We start from the raw sequence: 24,715 nt of genomic DNA on the forward strand, positions 1-24,715 counted from the left end.
CAGTTTCTCTGTTCAGTGGCTACAAATCTCAATAGAGTAAAGATTCTGGGATACAGCCGTAAGTGCCATTTTTGTAAAAAAAATTTAGACCTTACTTTTAGAATAAGTTGGATGAGGCTTAACAACGTACAGTCTATAAAAAGAAACTCTGTTAAGCAAGCTAAATAATGCTTTGTGTGTGTGGACAAAGCATTTAATTCATATTAACATCATTTGCATTTTCCCTTTAAATGAAAAATAAGTTTTTAAAAGCAATCTTTATATATGAATATACTATGTGAATAACTTTACTTGACAGTATTTGGTTTAGCTATATATTTGCCGAAAGGATTGGCTGCTACTTTAACCCTGAGAAGAGATTCACCACGGAAATTTCACAATTATAATACCCCCAAGATCTTGTTACAACCATGTTTATCTTACTGCTCACCATGACTTGTGATGAATGCCAGTCAACCCCATTCATTTATTTACTGCATATGTGAAGTGTTGATGCGTGTGACACTTTGACAGATAATGGAGGCAAAATAGGCAAAAGTTCACATGATTTCCTCCTGCCTAAAGTGTATAGTCTATTTGGTAGTTAGTGGATGCTAATTAAGTAATCATATAGACAAATATAAAGTCCTAACACAGTATAGAAGTCTATGTGAGGCTATGATGGGTGGTTTGATCTAAACAGGGAAGGCAGGGAAATATGCCTAAGAAAGTGATTCTGGAGTTGAGATCTAAGAATGAATTTGATTGAGGAACTTACCAGGTAGATATTACAGCACAGGCACATGCAAAGGCAAAAAGCCAGATACCACGTAGACACCAGAGCTTCTGGAGCGGCAGTCAGAGGGAAACTTGCATATAGGAGCAGTGGCAGGTGTGCGGGGCACCTACTGCTCACTGGGCTCTAGGTAGTGCTCAGAATTCTTCCAGGGCTGAGCCAGAGTTGGGGAGAGGGTCTCTGACACTTGAGCTCTGGAACTTTTAAGCTGCATGACTTGGGAAATTTTATCCCATGTCCTGGTATGAGATCGGGGCTAGTGCAGCTTGGCAGGACCATGCTCAGTGTTGCTTGGGTAGTACCAGGCCTTTCCCTGGCACAGTCCATGGGCTAGGGTCCAAGCCTTGAGGTTGATCAGAAGTGATTGCTTTAAACATGGAGTTGCAGCCAGTTTCCACAGAGCTTTGCAGCATGCCAACTCCTTTTCTTGGAGTCCAGCCTGCAAAGGGCTTGATTAGCCCTTCTTCGTTAACAGGCACAAAAGCCCTTTGGTAGGAGAGAGAATAGTGAGTTAAAAGGGACCACCTCCATTGTGATTGGAGTGATATAGTGGATACTGCACTGGAAGCAAATTAATGTTTTGGTAGTGGAAGAGGTGTCTTGGAATGATGAAGTCCCTGCCTTGGCTGGGTTGATGAAAGGTTGAACTTTTAGGGAGTGAAAGGATCCCATGAGTTTTTAACAAAGTTTGTTGTATATTTGTCAAAAATAACAGTGACTTTTCATTTGTACTGAACTCTGCATTTTAAAACTCTATGTCTAGTAAATTTACAGGAAAAGTATCGAATGATTATATTATGAAAGAAAGGGAAAATAAGAAAATCTGATCTGTCATGTATTATGGGACCCTTCCAGTTGAATACATGACTGGCTGAAATGAAATACATCTATCAGACTTTCCTAGTGTTCAGATGAGCGAGTTGATGAAATTAAAGAAGATACTGATGAATATGTTTTCTGTTTGAGATAAAGAGTGTTTTAATGAGTGAATTATAGTTTAAGTGAAAATTTTTGAATATCATTTAATCTCTTAAACTAAGGTTCCATTTAATTATAGAAATGCAGGTAACTTTTACTTTAATGTGCCTTTTGAAGTAACCATCATCTCATGGTAGCCAAAGTTACTTCCAAAATGTATTTAACAAATTTTATTAGTGTGATAGTTTGTTTCAAGATATTAGCATGTTTGTTACCTTAAAACATTTTATTCTGATTATATAACACATGATTAATTTTTCATTGGCTTTAGCATGTATTTAAACTGCTAAGTTCAAATAATTCCTACTGAATTGTGAATTTTGTAGATAAAATAAGTAAATGTTGTAGTGAAGAGGCAAATTGGCTATACAGTTACAGGATAACTTTGTAAACCTGCTTAGCTACCATGAATCATTATGTTCTATTTACTGTACTAACTGCCATTCTTTCAGATTCAACTAAAAGTTCATTTTGTTAACTTTTCAGTGATCCATCTTTTTATACTTCCCTTCTTCGTGGTTTTATGTTTCCAGCCTTTCTGTGATTATTTTTCCTCTCTTTCTGCCTCTCTTCTTGCTTTCTGAAGCCATGTCCCTGAACCTGAGGATTATGGCTGCTCTCCTGATGAATGGTAAGCTCTATGGAACTTTCCGCCTCATTGATCCCTTTAAAAGGTTTGCATTTTATTGTTTTGTAAGACACATTTCACTATCTTTTATTTATATATATATATTTGTGTGTGTGTGTGTGTGTATAGTATATTGCTGAGCTGGTAGGATAACAATGCTGTAAAGTAGATATTTCTTGAAATCTATTGAATATTCCTGATTTTTGATGGAGAAACTTTAGTTATTTTAGAAACATGTAGTTTATAGATTAGGTTTGCCAGAGTTTTACATTATTTATCTATAATAAAGTCTAATGATCAATTCGAGAGTGTGGGCTTTGGACTACCTCAGGTTTCAGCTACAGGTCCTGAAGCCCTCTGAGGTTTTTCTAGCTCAGTACTGCCACCTTCTGCCACTACTTACGTACTTTACAGAGCTACTAAAAGACGCTACTGAAACATGCCCAAGCAGTAGAAATTTCCTTCTGTGTTTCTTACGATTATTCTAATAAGTCTGTATGCAGGCTATAAAGTGAACATTTTAAAAATCTGCACCGAATGTTAGAAAACTATGCTACCAAGCACTTTAATATATTTAATTTTGGCATCATTAAAAACAGCGTGTTGTAGGTTTAACTTCACTACTTTATGAGTTTTTTGTTGGTTTTAACCTTAAAATTCCTCCCCTTTGTGAATGTATATTTTCATCTTGGAGAGTCCAAATTTATTTTGATATTTCTATAATTCATCATGAGTTGGTGGGCAAATGAAATTTCAGGAAATAGTTTCTTTTAATGTTGGTAACTTTAGAAACACTGAGAATTTATAGGTCATTACATTTTTATTTTTCATATTACTCATGTATTTGATGATGAAGCCATATTTTCAATATACTTTGAAGTCGAATAACATCATTTAAATATTTTTCAACAGGGAATTTATTTCACTGAAGTGAAGATTTTTAAAAATTTTCAGTAAATCTCACAACACCTAGGGTTAATGACAGGCAGCTGTTTGGTTCTTGTGACAACTGATGAGATACCACACGCCCATTGCTTGGAGTGTCATACATTTTGACACCTACATACAAGTAATTTTTAACATTTTTTTAAACTTCTTTTTTTATTATTATACTTTAAGTTCTAGGGTGTATGTGCACAACGTGCAGGTTTGTTACATATGTATACATGTGCCATGTTGGTGTGCTGCACCCATCAACTCATCAGCACCCATCAACTCGTCATTTACATCAGGTATAACTCCCAATGCCATCCCTCCCCCTTCCCCCCTCCCCCCACCCCACAATGGGCCCCGGTGTGTGATGTTCCGCTTCCCGTGTCCAGGTGATCTCATTGTTCAATTCCCACCTATGAGTGAGAACATGCGGTGTTTGGTTTTCTGTTCTTGTGATAGTTTGCTAAGAATGATGATTTCCAGCTGCATCCATGTCCCTACAAAGGTCATGGACTCATCCTTTTTTATGGCTGCATAGTATTCCATGGAGTATATCTGCCACATTTTCTTAATCCAGTCTGTCACTGATGGACATTTTGGTTGATTCCAAGTCTTTGCTATTGTGAATAGTGCTGCAGTAAACATACATGTTCATGTGTCCTAATAGCAGCATGATTTATAATCCTTTGGGTATATACCCAGTAATGGGATGGCTGGGTCATATGGTATTTCTAGTTCTAGATCCTTGAGGAATCGCCATACTGTTTTCCACAATGGTTGAACTAGTTTACAGTCCTACCAACAGTGTAAAAGTGTTCCTATTTCTCCACATCCTCTCCAGCACCTGTTGTTTCCTGACTTTTTAATGCTTGCCATTCTAACTGGTGTGAGATGGTATCTCATTGTGGTTTTGGTTTGCATTTCTCTGATGGCCAGTGATGATGAGCATTTTTTCATGTGTCTGTTGGCTGTATGAATGTCTTCTTTTGAGAAATGTCTGTTCATATCCTTTGCCCACTTTTTGATGGGGTTGTTTTTTTCTTGTAAATTTGTTTGAGTTCTTTGTAGGTTCTGGATATTAGCCCTTTGTCAGATGAGTAGATTGCAAAAAATGTTCTCCCATTCTGTAGGTTGCCTGTTCATTCTGATGGTAGTTTCTTTTGCTGTGCAGAAGCTCTTTAGTTTAATTAGATCCCATTTGTCAATTTTGGCTTTTGTTGCCATTGCTTTTGGTGTTTTAGACATGAAGTCCTTGCCCATGCCTATGTCCTGAATGGTATTACCTAGGTTTTCTTCTAGGATTTTTATAGTTTTAGGTCTAACATTTAAGTCTCTAATCCATCTTGAATTAATTTTTGTATAAGGAGTAAGGAAAGGATCCAGTTTCAGCTTTCTACTTATGGGTAATCAATTTTCCCAGCACCATTTATTAAATAGGGAATCCTTTCCCCATTTCTTGTTTTTGTCAGGTTTGTCAAAGATCAGATGGCTGTAGTTGTGTGGTATTATTTCTGAGGACTCTGTTCTGTACCATTGGTCTGTATCTCTGTTTTGGTATCAGTACCATGCTGTTTTTGTTACTGTAGCCTTGTAGTATAGTTTGAAGTCAGGTAGCGTGATGCCTCCAACTTTGTTCTTTTGACTTAGGATTGTCTTGGCAATGCGGGCTCTTTTTTGGTTCCATATGAACTTTAAAGCAGTTTTTTCCAATTCTGTGAAGAAAGTCATTGGTAGCTTGGTGGGAATGGCATTGAATCTATAAATTACCTTGGGCAGTATGGCCATTTTCACAATATTTCTTCCTATCCATGAGCATGGTATGTTCTTCCATTTGTTTGTGTCCTCTTTTATTTCAGTGAGCAGTGGTTTGTAGTTCTCCTTGAGGAGGTCCTTTACATCCCTTGTAAGTTGGATTCCTAGGTATTTTATTCTCTTTGAAGCGATTGTGAATGGGAGTTCATTCATAATTTTTAACATTTTTAAATGTACCAAAGCATCTTACTATTAGTGGATAATTCAAGTTTAATATTGTATATATTCCCTCTTATTTAATCTTTTGAGAAGTAGTTAAAATTTTGACTATATCTGCTTTTCTGTAACATTAACATAATTCTGTTAATTTTAAATATTGTTCATTAGTGTAGAAGTGATATACATATCCTCTAAAATAACTCAGTTACTCCTAACAAGAAATTGCCTTCTCCATATTTTTCTTAATATTGGAAGGAAATGTTAAAAATTGGTATTTGTTCACTCAGGTCATTCAAAATATTCTACTTTCGATAAAGGTTGTTTCATAACTTTTATTGGTGCTGGAAAGAGAGGATGTCATTTTATCCAGTTTAGTAAGTTCTTTTTGTAAAACACCCTTTTGGAAAATTCTATATTCTAAACTAGGTAACTCCAAATAAGAAGTGTCAGCTTTGTCATAAGTTGCTTGTACATTTCCACTTATAATTACATATAAACTTAGATAGTAATGATTTTAAAACATAACAATAGGAAAGGCTTTCACTACCATTACAGTAAAGTGAGTTGTTTGTTTATTTGTTGAGATGGAGTTTCATTCTGTCACCCAGGCTGGAGTGTAGTGGCGCAATCTCGACTCACTGCAACCTCCACCTCCCAGATTAAAGTGATTCTCCTGCCTCAGCCTCCTGAGTAGCTGGGACTACAGGCACGCACCACCACACCTGGCTAATTTTTTGTATTTTTAGCAGAGATGGGGTTTTACTATGTCGCCAGGCTAGTCTTAAACTCCTGACCCCAGGTGATTCACCCACCTCAGCCTCCCAAAGTGCTGGGATTACAGGTGTCAGCCACCATGCCCAGCCTCAAGCTTTATTTTAAATATATACTTGGATTCTCCATCTATAAAGTAATTAATTACCTGTAGGCCTGCAAAAATGAAAGAACTAATGTTTCTTTTCAAATGTTTCATTTTCAAAATGTTTCATTTTCAAAAATGAAAGAACTAATGTTCCTGAGCTACCACTGTGTCCAGGGTTATGTGGAGTGATCAAAGATGTGGGCTTTGGATACTAAGCAACCAAGTTTAGATTTTCATTCTTCTGGTGCTGTTGAGCAAGTTACTTAACTCTCTGCCTGCATGTCCTCATCTGGAAGAACGTAGATTATAATAGTTGCATCATCAGGAGGTTTTGAAGATTAGATGAGCTCTGTTTGTATAGTGCTTTGGATAGTGTCTGCACATAGTAAGCCCACACTGAGTGTTAGTTCTGGTGCTCTCACTTAATCCTCATAACATATTTGACATGGCCATTTTAAAGATGGTGAAATTCAGGCTAAGAAGCTAATAAGCAGTTTGCCCAAAATTATAAAACGAGTAGATGTGAGAGTTGAAACCTACATCAGCCTGGTTATGAAACAGTACTGGTTACATTACATCCTGTGGACTTTAAAGAACTTTAAAGACTATCTGCTTTTTAGATCACAAGATAGCCTTGCAATTTCAGTCATTTTATCTTGATATTTCTCTTTTTCATTTAATATTTTTCAACCTAGAATTTCTTCCAGTAAATTTCTTGTGGTGTTAGGCAAGAGCAGATGAAGCAGGTAAAATTTAGCACATTTGAGTAGAGTTCGCTGAAGGCATACAAGTTTGCACAACTTTGAGCATTTGCTCAACCTCATCCACTTGGTTTCATGTTGCCAGTGAAACCAAGATCAAAAGTGTGATCCCAGCTGAATCCTGTGCTCCAGGCGTCTGACTGCATCTTCACCCTGATCTTCAGGAGTAAAGAGTGTAGATGACTCTATAAATCCAAAATCTGAGAGGGCATTCCAGTATGGCTGTTCGGCAGCTTCAGTTTCATGTAAAGTTCATTAAATTCCATGTATAAAACCCTTGAGCTTATATGTATTTTACTGCCCTACTTGAACCAGTATTCACAAAAATGCCAAGAAAACATAATTACCTCTTAGATATATGTAGATTACATATTTACATTTAGTTGAGTTTGAAGGCAACCTGTAATATGTTAAGTCTTTCCACATATTCTGTTAACATTAAAGATAATCACATGATGGTTGTAGCTCTACTCACTTAGGTATATTAATATAAATAGTTTATAGAGATAAAACTGTTTCCCAACCAGTAGCTACCAGTTGCAAATTAACCTGGTTTTCTCAGCATTGCCAAGAACCATCAGCTGGCATATAACCTTTTTATGCCAGATTAATTCCTTTTTATTTAAAGAATTAATTAACCAGATTAACCAGATTAATTCCTTTTTATTAAAAATCTACTTCTCTAGATTGATAGTGTCAGTATTTTGGATTGGAAGGGAAAAATCTATTTATTCTTAACATCAATGTAGCCCTAAGATATACTCATTTTCTAAAACTGTGTATTTCTATAATTTTTCTCATTTTCTGTCTTCTGTTGTGGAAAATTTTAAGCATGAACAAAAGCAGACAGATATACTGATCCACCTGCTTCAATAATATGCACTTAAGACCAGTTCATTTATGCCTTTCCCGCACTATCATTTTGAAGCAAATCCAAAATAACATATGATTTGTTTTTTCTCAACTGTTTAATATAGTTTTTCATTATTCTTGTTGATAATTGTTTAAATGCTAATGAGGGTATTCCCCAGAGGATCACCTTAAAGTGTTCTGTGCTTAGTCATTTCATTGTGGATTTTAGTATTATCACAATATCAGTGGATAGTACTACACTGTATTTTCTATCCTCTGGTCTTATTTATTTTCTCATTTCATTCTGGTCTATAATTATGTATGAAGTGAGTGGTATTCATTTATTCTGCTGCAAAAGCTAGGCTCACTGAAACATTCTTCCAGGTGTGACTGTATAACAAAGAGATCTAACACATCCAAATTCATGTTAGTCTTCAAAGCAGTCACCTTGGCAGGTAATTTGTTTATTCCAGTAATGCAGCCGATTCACAGAATGTTTTTCAAATTCCTGTTTTGTAATTGCCTTTAGAAATATGTTGAGTCACATAGTGTATTAGTGCATTTTCAAGCTACTGATAAAGATATACCCAAGACTGGACAATTAACAAAAGAAAGAGGTTTAATTGAACTTACAGTTCCATGTGGCTGGGGAAGCCTCACAATCATGGCAGAAGGCAAGGAGGAGTAAGTCACGTCTTACATGGATAGCAGCACCCAAAGAGACAGCTTGTGCAGGAAAACTCCCCCTTATAATAACCATAAGATCTCGTGAGACTTAACTCACTGTCATGAGAACAGCACAGGAAAGACCTGTCCACATGATTGAATTACCTCCCACCAGGTCCCTCCCATAACACGTGGGAATTCAAGATGAGATTTGGGTGGGGACAGAGCCAAACCATATCATTCCACCCCAGCCTCTCCCGAATCTTATGTCCTCGCATTTCAAAACCAATCATGCCTTCCTAACAGTCCCACAAAGTCTTAACTCATTTCAGCATTAACTCAGAAGTCCACAGTCCAAAGTCTCATCCAAGACAAGGCAAGTCCCTTCTGCCTATGAGCCTGTAAAATCAAAAGCAAGTTACTTACTTCCTAGATATAATGGAGGTATAGGCATCGGGTAAATACAGCCATTCCAAATGGGAGACATTGGCCAAAACAAAGGGGCTACAGGCCCCACGCAAGTCTGAAATCCAGCATGGCTGTCAAATCTTAAAGGTCCAAAATCATCTCCTTTGACTCCATGTCTCACATCCAGGTCACACTGATGCAAGAGATGGGTTCCCATTGTCTTGGGCAGCTCCACTCCTATAGCTCTGCAGGGTACAGCCTCCCTCCTGGCTGCTTTCACAGGCTGGCATTGAGTGTCTGTGGCTTTTCCAGGTGTGTGGTGCAAGCTGTCAGTGGATCTAACATTCTGGGGTCTGGAGGACAGTGGCCCTCTTCTCACAGCTCCACTAGGTGGTGCCCCAGTAGGGAGTCTGTGTGGGGGCTCTGACCCCACATTTTCCTTCTGCACTGCCCTAGCAGAGGTTCTCCATGAAGGCCCTACCCCATAGCAAACTTTTGCCTGTGCATCCAGGCGTTTTCATACATCTTCTGAAGTCTAGGCAGAGGTTCCCAAACCTCACTTCTTTTTTTTTTTTTTTTTCTCCTCCCAGACAGAGTTCTGCTCTGTTGTCCAGGCTGGAGTACAGTAGTGCCATCTTGGCTTACTGCAACCTTTTCCTTCTTGGGTCAAGTGATTCTCCTGCCTTGGCCTCCCAAGTAGCTGGGATTGCAGGCGTGTGCCACCGTGCCCACCTAATTTTAAGTATTTTTAGTAGAGACAGGGTTTCCCCAGTTGGCCAGGCTGGTCTCGAACTCCTCACCTCCGGTGATCGACCTGCCTCAGCTTCCCAAAGTGCTAGGATTACAGGTGTGAGCCACCACGCCGGCCCAAACTTCAGTTCTTGACTTCTGTGTACCCACAGGCTCAACACTGCGTGGAAGCTGCCAAGACTTGGGGCTTTCATCCTCTGAAGCAATAGCCCAAGCTGTACCTTGGTCCCTTTTAGTTATGGCTGGAGTGGCTGTGACACAGGGCACCAAGTCCTAGACTGCACACAGCACAGGGATCCTGGCCCTGGCCCACGAAACCATTTTCTCCTAGGCCCCTGGGCCTGTGGTGGGAGGGGCTGCCGTGAAGACTTCTGACATGCCCTGGAGACATTTTTCCCATTATCTTAGCGATTAGTATTCGGCTCCTCCTTGCTTATGCAAATTTCTGCAGTCAGCTTCAAATCCTCCTCAGAAAATAGGTTTTTCTTTTATATCATATTGTCAGACTGCAAATGTTCTGAACTTTTATTCTCTGCTTCCCTTATAAAACTAAATGCCTCTAACAGCACCCAAGTCATCTCTTAAACGCTTTGCTACTTAGAAATTTCTTCCACTAGATACCCTAAAGCATCTCTCTCAAGTTCAAAGTTCCACAAATCTCTAGGGCAGGGGCAAAATGCTGCCAGTCTCTTTGTTAAACATAACAAGAATCACCTTTGCTACAGTTCCCAACGTGTTCCTCGTCTCCATCTGAGACCACCTCAGCCTGGACCTTATTGTTCATATCGCTATCGGGCTTTGGTCAAAGCCCTTCAACAAGTCTCTAGAAGTTCCAAACTTTCCCACATTTTCCTGTCTTCTTCTGAGCCCTCCAAACTGTTTCAACCTCTGCCTACTATGCAGTTCCAAAGTTGCTTCCACATTTTCAGGTATCTTTTCAGCAACGCCCCACTCTACTGGTACCAATTTAATGTATTATTTAATGTATTAGTCTGTTTTCACACTGCTGATAAAGACGTACATGATACTGAGCAATTTACAGAAGAAAGAGGTTTATTGGACTTATAATTCCACATGGCTGGGGAAGCCTCACAATCATGGCAGAAAGTGAGGAGGAGCAAGTCATGTTTTATGTGGATGCCAGCAGGCAAAGAGAGCTTGTGCAGGAAATCTCCCCTTGTAATAACCATCAGATCTCGTGAGACTTATTCACTATCATGATAACAGCACAGGAAAGACCTGCCCCCATGATTCAATTACCTCTCACCAGGTCCCTCCCACAACATGTGGGAATTCAAGATGAGATTTGGGTGGGAACACAACCAAACCATATTGCATAGAAAACCAAGCCTCATTACTTTGGTCAAAACCAGTATCTAACAAAAATATTATTATTGAATTCAATCACTTGCTCATATTTTTGGACTTTACTTTGAATACAAAATTTATTTATAAAAATTAAATCTCCCTACAATGAATTTTGATTTGCAGCCAACTGTGCCATTGAAAAGCAGGAGGTACAGAACTTCCCCCCAAAACAATGCTTTATTGGCCAGGTCCCAAGGCCAGAGGTCCCAGGAGTAGCAGCAGCAGCAGCAGTGGGTCCTCCAGGAGAACCTCCAAGGTGACACAGGGTGCCCACTGCAGACACGTTATACTGCATGGTGCCTCCTCCCTGACAACCACCTCCATTTCACACCAGCCACAGCAAGGAACTTTGACACCAGCATGGATCTCTGCCTGCAGCTGATGGCCATGGCTGTCGAATAGGTGGTGTTCCATCAGTTCTTTATACCAAGTCCTTTATGAAGCATTCCACAGAGCATGTGTCAATGGCGTGTGTTCACCTGGCCTTCAGTATAGAAGAGGCTCCAAGACAAATAGGAGATATCATCAGCATGTTTCATCACCTCTGACCTGAGAGAGAAAAAAGAAATCTGAGCCTCTACTATTATATTAAAATTATGTTAACTTAAAGAATCAGATTATAAAAGCAGAAAGATGAGGGCCCCGAGAGCCAGACTTTTGTCATGATACCCACCATTAGATCATCATTATAATACCTTCAGGTGTTAGAGTGTTAGTGCAACTAACACCTGGCCCATACCTCATGGAATTGCACAGGAGGGCCGAGGAAAGCCTCATGAATGTCTTACCAAACAGGGAGAGAGATGGAGGTGGCGCAGGAGCTAGGAGCAGTTTTTAGGTCCCTATTTAGATCCACTCCTTCTAAGAGGAGGAAGAGCCACAGAGCTCAGCTCCCTGCAGGTCCAAGTCGAAGAACCAGCGACTTCCTGTTGAGATGAGCTGGTGGTGCTCCCTGCAAAGGCTCCCTGTGTCCAAGGACTGCAAGCCCCCTGCAAAAGTCTCGCAAGTCTTAGAGACAGACCTCATCCGATTCATGAAGCCACTCATTGGAGTGGGCAGGTAATTCTGAAAATACAAGAAGAAGAGTTGTAACTACAGAGATCAGTGTCAAGGTGGTTGAGGTTGTGAGTGGGCCATCACTGTGAGTGGGACTACTTGGGGAACAGCAAACATCAAAGGGTAAGCCAGGGGCCCCAGAGTCACTGGCTGACTTCAGGCCTTTTCCCAGAGGGATGTCTGGAGGGCTGCCTACCCTTTGAGCCATTGGCATGTACACCTCATTGTGAGTGGCCCCGCATTGCAGCTCTTTCTGGAAATGATTATTGACCCTGGACCTTGTGATGAATTTTGAAATGGAATTGAGGAGACCGTAAGTACTCCTCAGGCTGGCCCAGGGCCCAGTGCACACCTGTCCCAATGCGGACAGGTGTCCTGTCCTAAGCAGCAGCCCTGCACGCACTGGATAAAAAGCAAGTGCACTTGTCCCCATTGGTGTGGCTTGGTGCTAACAAGCTGTCTCTTCACTCCCAAATCAATACTCAGTTAGTTACATTAGACCAATAAAATGGCTATATTAGCTTGAATTTACATATATATTTTGCAGTGCCTCACAGTATGAGAAAATCTTAATAGCCCCATTATCTATCCATATTGTAAATAAACATGTTTAAAATAAGTTAAAGCTACATATGAAAATTCAGAACTTCAATTTTCTACTTAAAACTTGTTAAATGTGAAAAATATTAGGTTGGTGCAAAAGTAATTGTGGTTTTTGCAGGTTTTGTTTTTTGTTTGTTTTCTTTTTTTTTAAATGGCAAAAATCTCAAATTACTTTTGCACCAATCTAATATTTAGATCTGTGTTGAAAATCATATACTTTTCTCTGTGCACCCCTAATTGCAGGCTCCCAGCTCCTAAATAAAGAAGTTCCCTGTATGTGCTAAACAATTCTGTCTACTCAGGACATTTGGAATGTTAAAGAATGTGTAGTTTGTCATTCTGCTTGCTTAAGTGTTCAAATGTGTAGACAACCGTGAGTTCCCATTGTAGTGGTATGTCTGAGCTGCCCTCCCTGTTCCTTACTCATTAAAGTGATGAATTTTATAAAAGCAAAACAAAAACCCAAACAACAAAACAGTGTTATTTTAAAGTTATACTGCTTTTTTCGTGTGTGCATGAGTGTAATATGTATATGTATATAATGTACATTTATGGTAAGGTGTTTATATATTTCACATGACTAATGGGTTCTGTACTTGTTTTAAATTTGATTTTTTTTTTAAGTTCACAATGCATTAACATGTTACAAATTCAAAGGGTGTAAAAGAAAAGGTTTTGATCCCCTCCCTGTCATGGAGCCCTCCATTTCCCCTACCAAAGACAGCCTGTGCAACCAATTTCAAGTGTATCCTTACAGATCTCTCCTATAAATATTCATGCATTTATTTTTTTCTTTTATTTTTACAGAAAGTGAAGCATACTGTACACACTGCTTTGTACCAGCTTTTCATTTGACAGTGTATCTTTGAGATTTTTTCATATTCCATAAAAAGCTTCCCTTTGTTTGTAAATGCACCACAGTATTTTTGAGCAGCACTACTGATGAACCTTTGGATTTCCTAACTCTTTGCTATTAAAAATGTACTGTAGGGGTTGGGCCCCAGTAGCTCATACCTGCAATCACAGCACTTGGGAGGCAGAGGTGGGTAAATCACCTGAGGTCAGGAGTTTGAGACGAGCCTGGCTAACATGGTAAAACCTTGTCTCTACTAAAAATACAAAAATTAGCCAAGCGTGGTGACACATGCCTGTAATCCCAGCTACTTGGGAGGCCGAGGCAGGAGAATCGTTTGAACCCAGGAGGTACAGGTTGCAGTGAACTGAGATTATGTCACTGCACACCAAGTGAGCCAAGATTGTGCCATTGCACTCCAGCCTGGGCGACAGAGTGAGACCCTGTCTCAAAAATAAAATCAAAACAAAAGTACTACAAAGTATAAATTTGTACATACAGTATTTTGTACCAGTTAAACAATATAAATTCCTAGAAGTGGAATTACTGGATCAAAGTATTTTAAATTTTAAATTTTGCCCAATTGCTTTTCTTTTAGAATTTGTACCAGTTTATGTTCTCACCAATGATATTTGCTTTACTATTTTTCCCACAATTGCAACAGCAGAAAGTTGTCAAGTTTTATTTGTGCCACAATGATACATTTAAATTTCACTTCTCTCATTATGAGGTAAAGTTGAATATATCTATAAAGCCATTTACATTTCCTTCCTTGTGAACTGTGTGTTTATATCCTTTGCTCGTTGTTGTACTACCTTGCTGATCTTTTTGTAAATTGATCTCTGGGAATTCTTTTTATTCCCTGGAAATTAACCTTTATAAGTTGGAAATATTTTTTCCTAGTTTGTCATTTAGATTTTGACTTTTCTTGCAGAAGTTGGTTTTGTTTTAAGAGATGGTCTCCCTTTGTCACCCAGGCAGGAGTGCAGTGGTACCATCATAGCTCACTGCAGCTTCAAACTCCAGAGCTCAAGGGATCCTCCCCATTCTGCCTCCCAAGTAGCTGGGATTGCAGGTGCACACCGCCAGACTTGGCTAATTTTTTAATTTTTTGCAGAGGCGGATCTTGGTCTGTTGCCCAGACTGGTTTCAAACTCCTGGCCTCAAGCAGTCTTCCTGCCTCAGCCTCCAAAAGTGCTGGGATTACAGGTGTGAGCTACTGCACCCAGCCTGTTGCCGTAGTTTTTGCTGTGCAGAAATATTTAGATTTATGTAGTCAGATTTGTGTATTATGTTTTCTGAATTAAGCTTTTTCCGTTCATAAAAACTTTCATATGTTTTTTAAAAAATATATTTCACATATCTTTAGTACATTTATGAAATCATTGATCCATCTGGAGTTTATTTTGGTTTACAAGGTGAAAAGTATGGATTCAGCTCTTTTCTTCCTTTTCTCTGGTGGCTCTCCTGTTGACATGAATTTTGAATTTAAAAAAAGTCTTTAGTACATACTGTCATATGCAAGAACAGCTAATATTGATTAAGCTATATATTCTTTGAATCTTTTTTTATTGCTATAGAGATTCTTCATTTTTGTACGATCAGAAAATGAGTAGTTACAATGTATGATAACTTTTAAGTCAGCCCAAAGAAGCTGCAAATTATATAACATTGTGGATTCCCTTCTGGGTTCTCCTTACCTTAACTGTGATACTCCCTGCCTTATTGCTTCTTGCAAAATACCATGATGTCATTGTCTCCTTGGAAGCAAAGTGCCACTTGAAAATTGCTAGGCAAAAATGTAACCAAATGTTGATGTTGGCTTGCATTTTTATTTGTGAAAGTTTACAAATCGTATAGTTTGTCAACTAACAGTCCTATTATTTTTACTTTTAATGTGATGGTTCTTATTTTTAACTGATATAAGCTTACAAATTTTTTCTGTTCATTTTTACTAAAAGTAAATATTTTGTACAATTTTGGAGAGGAGTGATGGAAGCTCCATGCCTGAGTCATCCAACCCAGGCTGTCTGATTAGAGGATGAGTTATTGATGCTTTTTGTTTCTGGTTTTTTTGTTTTTGTTTTTGAAACATAGTCTTGCTCTATTACCCAGGCTGGAATGGAGTGCAGTGGTGCAATTTCGGCTCACCGCAACCTCCACCTCCCAGGTTCAAGCAATTCTTGTGCCTCAGCCTCCCGAGTAGCTGGGACCACACCCAACTAATTTTTATATTTTTAGTAGAGATGAGGTTTCGTCATGTTAGCCAGGCTGGTCTCGAACTCCTGACCTCAGGTGATCTGTCCACCTCAGCCTCCCAAAGTGCTGGGATTACAGGCCTGAGCTACTGCGCCCAGCCTGTTTTGGGTTTTTTTAGTTATCTTGGGAAGGAAGTCACTTTCTAGATGAAGAGTTCTTTTTTAGCATTATTCTTGACAGAACCTTCATTAGTGAATGGAAAATGGGATATGTCCATGTAAATATTTCAATTGCATAGCTAGAGCTACTCATTTATAAATATGTTTGAAAATTAAGTCAATTATAGTAACTGATTTATAAAATGAAAGAATTGGTGAGATTAATAAGATATATCTTCAGATTTAAACGGCTTTTAGTCTGGAATTCTTTGGAAAGAAAATAGACTTCTTGCAAGATGTTACTGTGTGTATTCCTTGAAATTTCAGTTTAACAAGTAGAAAAGTGCAGCTGCACACCATTTATGAATGTATTTTAATAGGAAAATTTAATAAAGCCTCAAGTAATGAACTCTTTTTAATAAATGGTAATTTTGGAGGAGAGATATATGCTATCTTTTTGTCTACACATTGATAAGTCATTTAAAAGTTCTCGGTTTTTTTCTTCTATCTTTAAAACTAGAGAAATAATAATAATGATAGTGATGATGAGGTGTTCACTTTGGCCCCCAAGGATATTTTGATCATTCTAAACTACTACCTGCTAATAAAGATGTATTTTTCTTACGATTTGGAGACTTAATAGACCAAATTACTACATGTAAATATGTGTTCCATTATAAACATTCTAACTTCCTCCTTCAGTTCACTGGAGAAATGTGTTTGATTGAAGATACTATATATGTTCTATTCTTTCAAATTCTATTTTCTTCAATGAGTTTTCCTTCCTGTCAAGCTGCTGTTTTTACAGTATGACAGTCTTGATATCTGACATGTTGACATTTACTGTTTGTAACTTGTAAATGTTGTGATGAAAAGCTTTCTGGATTATAATTGTTTAGTATTGGACACATTTTTTTCCCTTACTGAAATCTGAAATTTTCTTCTGTGCACTAAAGCTCAGATGTATATATTTTTACTAAACTTTGCAAACTGTACCCTTTTCTTTTGACATTCCCACTTGTGTTCCTTGTTTTTCCTTTGAATCTCAGTATTTTTGTATTAAATTGTATGGCCATGAGATTAATGATAGTTAGTTTGCATAGATAATTGACTCCATTTATATCATATGAAGTACATAATACATTTGCTCATATGAAGATAGCCACAACACAAAAATTCCATACTTTCATTATTTGTTCTTACATTTACAGAACAAATGTAATATGTTTATAAATATTTGCTCAGATATGAATGATAAATGTTGATATACTCTGTAAATGGTTTATTCATGTTCTTATTTCATATGATTTTCATCACTACATATAAAAGATCATGACTAAAATAGAAGACTATTTTGTATAATAGCTTTCGTTAATTCTTAGAATCCTAAAAACTGAAAATATTATGGAAATGGAAGAAATTCAATTCCAGGTGTTTTAATAGTTTTATTTTTTATATTTTTTAAAATTTCATGTGGCTGCAATATAATTTAACTCCAGAAAAAATGAACTATAAAATACTATTTTTCATTACATTGCAAACATCTTTCACATTTTAGAATGCTTGAATATATTTTATGATGCAGTCATGAAATCTGTGATGTTATTTAGAAATGCAGGCCAAATTAATTTATTAAGGGTTTGGAGACATAACACTTTACTTATAAAGTACATTAACAAATAGATCAGTGGGTTTGTATAAATGAACTGGGTTTACTCTATTTTTTACCCCCTTCAGGCAGAACTCACAGTTTGGAGACGAAAAAACATTTAGTGATTCATCATTGCTGGAAAATCTCCAAAATAATCATGTAAGTTACATAAAACCATTATCTTTTTGTTAGTGAATAAAAACTAATGAATGTTTCTCTAAATTATCTTCTATGTTTATATATTTCTCTTTTTTTTACTTTCATGATTATTTATTTATTTATTTATTTTGAAACAGAGTCTCACTCTGTTGCCAAGGCTGGAGTGCAGTGGCATGATCTTGGCTCACTGCAACCTCTGCCTCCCGGAATCAAGCCATTTTCCTGTATCAGCCTCCCAAGTAGCTGGGATTACAGGCGCCCGCCACCATACCTGGCTAATTTTCGTATTTTAGTAGAGACAGGGTTTTGCCATGTTGGCCAGGCTGGTCTTAAACTCCTGACCTCAGGTGTTCCACCCACCTCAGCCTCCCAAAATGCTGGGATTATAGGCATGAGCCACCATGCCTGGCCTCATGATCATTTTTAATAATTATCAAAATCTATGCCAATTCCTTTTTACTTGGCCAACATTAATTCATGGTTGTTATTAATTTGGTTTTAATATTATCATTCATCAATATTCTGTCTTTTCAAATTGTTTCATTTTAAATGATTATAGAACGCTCTGTGATACAATTCAATATTAACAATTTTAGAATATCTGTGGAAGTAACTTATCTGCTTAGTACCATAGGCTGGTGCTAAATCTACAGTAGAAACTCCAGCTTCTGCCACCCAATGTGAAAATCCTGCTTATGAAGTTACTGACTGTATTAGGGTTCTCTAGGGGGGCAGAACTAATAGGAGATATATATATATAACTAATAGGATATATATATATATATGAGTTTATTAAGTCATATTAATGCACACAATCACAAGATCCCACAACAGGCCATCTGCACACTGAGGAGCAAGGAAGCCAGTCCAAGTCCCAAAGCTGAAGAACTTGGAGTTTGATGTTTGAGGGCAGGAAGCATCCAGCACGGGAGAGATGTAGTCTGGGAGGCTAAGCCAGTTGAGCCTTTTCACAGTTTTCTGCCTGCTTTATATTCTGGCCATGCTGGCAGCTGATTAGATGATCTGCCTTTCCCCATCCCACTTACTCAAATGTTAATCTCTTTTGGCAACAAGCTCACAGACACACCCCCAGGATCAATACTTTGCATCCTTCAATCCAATCAAGTTGACACTCAGTATTAACCATCACACTGACACTCAGGTTTCATAAGATCAAGTTAGAGAGTCTTCTGGAGTTAAACCCCAGAGCTTTTTCTCATAACCACTTCAAGCCCAGTATGTCAAAACTCGAACTCATAATTGTTACCCCAAAACATGCATCTTTTCTAGCACGGGTAGGCTTGACACTTTTGCCCGAGTGGTGGGGCCCTATCAGTGTGTTGATATGGGTATTTTTGTATCTCTGTTTTCTACATGAGCCTTTGACAAAATATTAACTTCAGGATCTACAAAACCTAGAGCTAGACCACCTATTGCCTCTTGAAATCTCAGCTTCAGTAAATTGTACCGTCACCTATCTTGTGACTCTTCCTAGGAATTAGAGGATTGTCTTTGATGCCTTCTTTTCTCTCCATGTCCGGATCTCTGAGTCACCAAGCCCTTGTTTGGGGTACTGATTACAGAATGCATCTTGGCAATGTCAGTTTCACAGTTAATGTTTCTCATTTTCACCCCTCTAGTCCAGACTCACAGTGTACCCACTCTGTGGATGGCTGTGGTAGCCTCCTGGCCAGTCTCCTGGGTTCCATTTTTACTCCTCTCCAGTTATTGTTGCGCATGACAGCTGAAAAATGCAAATGGAAATCAAGTCCCCTCACTATCCTGTTTAAGCCTATTCTCTGCCTTCTCTCTTCACTCATAAAGTAACATGTTCTGGCCCCTGCCTAAGCTGTCACCCTCATTTTGAGCTCCTTTTCTTTCTCCTCATCCCACTGACTGCCTTTTATTTTCTAAAACACATCATTTTTTCCTTCTTTATGACCTTTCCTGCTTGATGGAAAGCACTTTGCTCAATTTTTCCTGAGGCTAAAACTTCATCAGCTCAAATATTACATTATCTTGAGAATAACCACAGACTCGCTCAAGTCACATTACATGATATTTGCATATTCCCTTATTTACAGTGCTTGTCACACTGTAAGTAAACAATATGTGTATATTTGTGTTTGGTCTTCCCCACACCACCAAGCTTCACATGGCAGGGACCATGTCTGTTTAGTCCACTGTTCTAGCCTGAACACAGTTTTTTCAAATAGTGTTCTGATATATCTTCCTACTCACTTCACATTATTATTATTTTTTTGTCCAAGAGCATAGAGAAATGTTTTTCCTTTATTAAATTGAATGACATTTCTCTTTATTGAGAGCCAGACAGGAATACATTTAATTTAAAATATCTGGCTTCTCTCCTATAAACCCTAAGCTCTGTGCAGAAAGGATACACCCTTCTGTCTTCTCAGGCTGTAGGAGTCCACTGGACATAGGAGTTGCTCATAATTTCTTATTCATTAAAATATGAATAAAGTTACCATTTTTGGAGAGGAAAGACAAAGCCTTATAGAAAAATCCTCAATCATTATCACCCCAACGCGAAGTATCACGCCAATGCAGTAAGATGGCATGCCTAAAATTTGAATCTGATCAGGAATTACAGCTAGGTAAATGAACATTCTCAAATTTTTCTCCTGTCCTCCAAGGACAAGATTCAGCTTCATCTGCCTTTCTCACTATACTGTCTCTATTTGACAACACCAAGTTGTCTTGTATAAATGTTTAGAAAATGAATGAAAGAGTAGAAAAATAATTTGAATTAAAAAACACATTTTCTTTATAATTGATGTTGGCTTCTTAGTTGGCTATAATCCCACACCCCCTATGTGTAACAGCTATGTTTTTATGGGTTTTTGTTTGTTTGTTTCGTTGGGTTTGTTTTGTTTTTTTTTTTTTTTTTTTTTTTTTTTTTTGAGACAGAGTCTCACTCTGTTTCCCAGGCTAGAGTACAATGGTGCAATCTCAGCTCACTGCAACCTCCGCCTCCCGGGTTCAAGCGATTCTCCCAACTCAGCTTCCCGAGTAGCTGGCATTACAGGTGCCTGCCACCATGCCTGGCTAATTTTTGTATTTTTAGTAGAGTAGGGGTTTCACCAGGCTGGTCTCAAACTCCTGACCTCAGGTGATCCACCCGCCTCGGCCTCCCAAAGTGCCGGGATTACAGCACTGGGATTACAGGTGTGAGCTACCACATCCGGCCAACAGCTATGTTCTTAATAGACATGAAGTAATATTACTATCAGTGTCAAAATGTTCACATGAGAAGGGCTTAAATTATATGTTTATTTTTCACAGCCGACTGCACCTATAATATGTGAATTTCTTACAATGATGGCAGTCTGTCACACAGCAGTGCCAGAGCGAGAAGGTGATAAGATTATTTATCAAGCAGCATCTCCAGGTACAAATGAAGAAATTGTAAAGTTTTTTTTTGTGGAAAATTGTTCTGAATGTAAAAGTCAGTTTAATTTTAAAAAGCCAAATTGAGTGTTTTTTTAGATAAAAATTTTTATTTACCAATTAGAAAAACCTTGGCTTTCAAGGTTAAATATATATGTGATATTTTAAAATGTGTAACTTTGTGTATGTAATTTTTGGTATATGACATAAGTTACATGAGAATTTGAATAACATAATTCTCATAAGTGAAAAATGTACTTTTTTACCTACGCATAATAATTTTTCCCTTTATAAATACCTAAGAACTCTTAGTCAAGCTGGTTTTGCATGGGTACAAATAGGAAAAGGAAAATGTGTTTGCCTAAATATAGTAAGCATATATAACTTTAGAACACCAATTTTGATTTCCTCTTTTGTTAATGATAATAACGAAGTTTGTGTATTTATTTGGGTGAGGACAGTTTTACACATTTGAAGGGATTCCATAAAATATTATTAGTACAGTTATCAATATTAAGTACTTAGGCTTAATTTTGGATCTATTTTCAATGTAAAATTGGGCAGATAGTTTGATGAGAACTTTGTTAGAAGTGTTTTAAACTGTATTCTAAGCCAGCATCTGTGACTTATAGGATATACTAAATTCCTTAAAAGCGTAAGAATTGTTATATCATATTATTAGGATAGAAACTGTGTGATGTTTTCTTATGCCATACCCTACTCTAGCAATAAAAAGGTTTTATTTAACATGATGAATTTCATAGACATTAAAATCATTATTAGTTCATTTAAAGCTGTTTAAATTGAATCCTCAATGAGCAATATTAGTTTCTCTAGACTCAACAATTTAGGAGGAAAAGGATAAAAGTTTAGAAGGCAGTTTTCTCTGATTCCTTGTGAGAAAGTTTTCTAGCAAATGTGCTGGATGAAGGGGTACATTTAAATTAAGCTTCTTAGGAATTTATGACTAACAGTGAGACTTGACATTTTGGAAATGTAACTCTGAGTTCTATATGTGTCTCCAACACTTAAGATTATTCTCTTCATTTCTTTGGAATTGTCATATAATTTTAAAATAATTGGATTAATAACAGGAGCCAGAATAAAAAGAACTTTAAACAGAAAATTATATTACCTTAATGTACTTCTCTTGTACTGAGAATATTTTTTTTTCAATCATGTATTTGCTTTTACCTCTTTTTCTAAAACAGATGAGGGAGCATTGGTCAGAGCAGCCAAGCAATTGAATTTTGTTTTCACTGGAAGAACACCCGACTCGGTGATTATAGATTCAGTAAGTTGTTGTTTTTAAGATTCTTTTTAATGCAAGTAATACATTTGCATAGCTTCAAAGATAAAGTCATACCAAAAAGCTTATAATAAAATAGAGGTTCCCCACTCCAGAAGCAACCGCTGGGTGTTCTTTTAGCTATTTCTTTAGGCACTTATACAATCTCGTATTTTCAAAAAAAAATGGTGATTATTAATACATATTTTGACTCTTCAATTTTAATGTATCTTCTGATTCTGTTACATGAGGATGTATCTCTTGAATCATCATCCTTTTTGTTTATCCTTCCTCATACTCCAAAATTATTATGATTTTATTCCAATTAGTTAAATACTCAGGCCCAATTTTTAAAGTGGGCAAAAGACTTGAGCAGGCATTTCACAAAAGAAGCTATATGGATGACCAATAAGCATGTGAGAAAACATTGTTAGTCATTAGGGAGATACAATTAAGACCACAATGAGATAGCACTACATACCTACCCAAGTGATTTTCCCACCTCAGCATCCCAAAGCGCTGGAATTACAGGCATGAACCACTGCACCTGACCACTTTTTCTCTTACTTTCTAAAGACTAAAATTTAAAAATGGATGGCACCAAATGTGTAATGACTATGTAGATCAAATGGAGCAATCATATACTGCTAGCAGATGCGTAAAGTGGTACAGTCCCTGTGGAAAATCTTAGAGTTTTCTAATTGAGGTAAACTTACACCTGAGCCAGCAATTGTGCTCACAGTTATACAGCGGAAATGGAAGTTTGTGTTTCTAAAAAGACTTGTAACAAAATGCTCATAGCAGCTTTATTCAGAGTAGCCAAAAACTAGAAACCAAACCAAATGCCCATCAATAGAAGAATGCATAAACAAATTGTGATATAGTCTCAATGGAACATCTAAACAATAAAAAAGAATGAGTTATTGATTCATCAACAGCATGGATGAAAAATGAATCAAAACAATCAAAAACATTATGCCGAGCAAAAAAAAAAAAAAGCCAGACACAAAGGAGTGCATCCTTTTTAATTTCATTTTTATGCAGCTCAAGATGCAGGAAAAAGTGATTTATGGTGATAGAATGCAGAACAGTGGTTGCCTCAGGGCAGGGAGGAGATTGATTGAAAAAGGGCACAACGGAATTTATAGGGTGGTGGGAATGTTTTGTATCTTGATTGGGATGCTAATTACCAAACTATACAATTTTCCTTTGACTCTATCTTAAAGGTCTATGCATTTTATTATATATAAATTATGTCTCATTTAAAAATTATTTACTTTCTGTGTAGTATTGCCTTCTCTTTTACCTGTACAATATTCATAGCTGAACATTGTTGTATTTGATAATTTTTTTTTTTTTAATTTTGTGTTTTCCGACACCAATTTTTTTTTTTTAGAGATGGCATCTTGCTCTGTCACCCAGGCTGGAGTACAGTGGTATAATCATAACTAACCATAGCCTTGAACCCCTGGACTCAAGTGACCCTCCTGCCTCAGCCTCTAAAATAGCTGGGATTATAGTAGGCATGCGCCACCACACCTGATTTAAAAAAAAACTTATTTTTTAATAGAGATGGGGTCTTGCTGAATTGCCACAGCTGGTCTTAACTCCTGAGCTCAGTTAATTCTCCCACCTCAGCCTCCCAAAGCACTGGAATTACAGGCACGGCCACTGGACCTGGGCACTTTTTCCATCATTTTCTAAAGATAAATCTCTTACCTGTTTGTTCCATTGCTTCCCTGTTTTTTTCTTATTATCTATATTAATTGTTCCCATACTTTCTAGTATACTTTTCTCAATACAGTCACACCATATAATCTGTTCATTGGCAGTTCTTTCCTTTCCACATCCCTTTTGAAGCCCTCCATTCTCTTGTCTGGGCAGGTTATATTCTAAGAACTCTTCAGTGACACTTTGAATTCCTTTTGGTTTTCTCCTGTTTTGGATTTTCTGTTTCCTGTAACTCAGTTAATGTAAAAGTTAGTAAGCTCCCTTCCATATTTCAGTAGGGAAAATTTGTTCATGTTGACATTTTTTGCAGTAAAACTTTATGACTAGGATTTATTTCCAAGAAGCTTAAGACATTTCCAACTGTATTTAATTATATATTCCTTTTCTTCTTAGCTGGGGCAGGAAGAAAGATATGAATTGCTCAATGTCTTGGAGTTTACCAGGTAAAACATCTGCTCAGTTATTTGTATGGATAAGATAATTTTATATCCATTTTTATTTTTCCCTTTCGAATAACTAGAAGGTATGCTTTGTTTTTATTTGACTAAATTTGTTTAGACAAAATATTAAATCAAAATCTTTAGTACATTTTTGATTCTCATTATCTGTAGATAAATCACAAACCACTTTCTTCAGAGTATTACAATGTGTGACCAC

General features: G+C 37.4%; 1 protein-coding gene across 9 annotated transcripts in view; it reads left to right on the forward strand.

The window, feature by feature from the left end:
* The window catches only part of ATP8A1 (ATPase phospholipid transporting 8A1), a 267,018-nt gene that overhangs the window by 92,354 nt on the left and 149,949 nt on the right, over window positions 1-24,715 (forward strand). For 7 of the 9 annotated variants that reach the window (XM_021938415.2, XM_021938416.2, XM_021938413.2 and 4 more), the window contains 5 exons: window positions 2,340-2,384; window positions 17,556-17,628; window positions 20,935-21,040; window positions 22,251-22,333; window positions 24,452-24,501. In XM_021938415.2, coding sequence (XP_021794107.1) covers window positions 2,340-2,384; window positions 17,556-17,628; window positions 20,935-21,040; window positions 22,251-22,333; window positions 24,452-24,501 — 357 coding nt within the window. The remainder of the gene's footprint in view (window positions 1-2,339; window positions 2,385-17,555; window positions 17,629-20,934; window positions 21,041-22,250; window positions 22,334-24,451; window positions 24,502-24,715) is intronic. The other 2 variants (XM_021938417.2, XM_021938414.2) reach the window with 1 other exon arrangement.

This window comes from Papio anubis, chromosome 3 (assembly GCF_008728515.1).
Source record: "Papio anubis isolate 15944 chromosome 3, Panubis1.0, whole genome shotgun sequence".
NCBI lineage: Eukaryota > Metazoa > Chordata > Mammalia > Primates > Cercopithecidae > Papio > Papio anubis.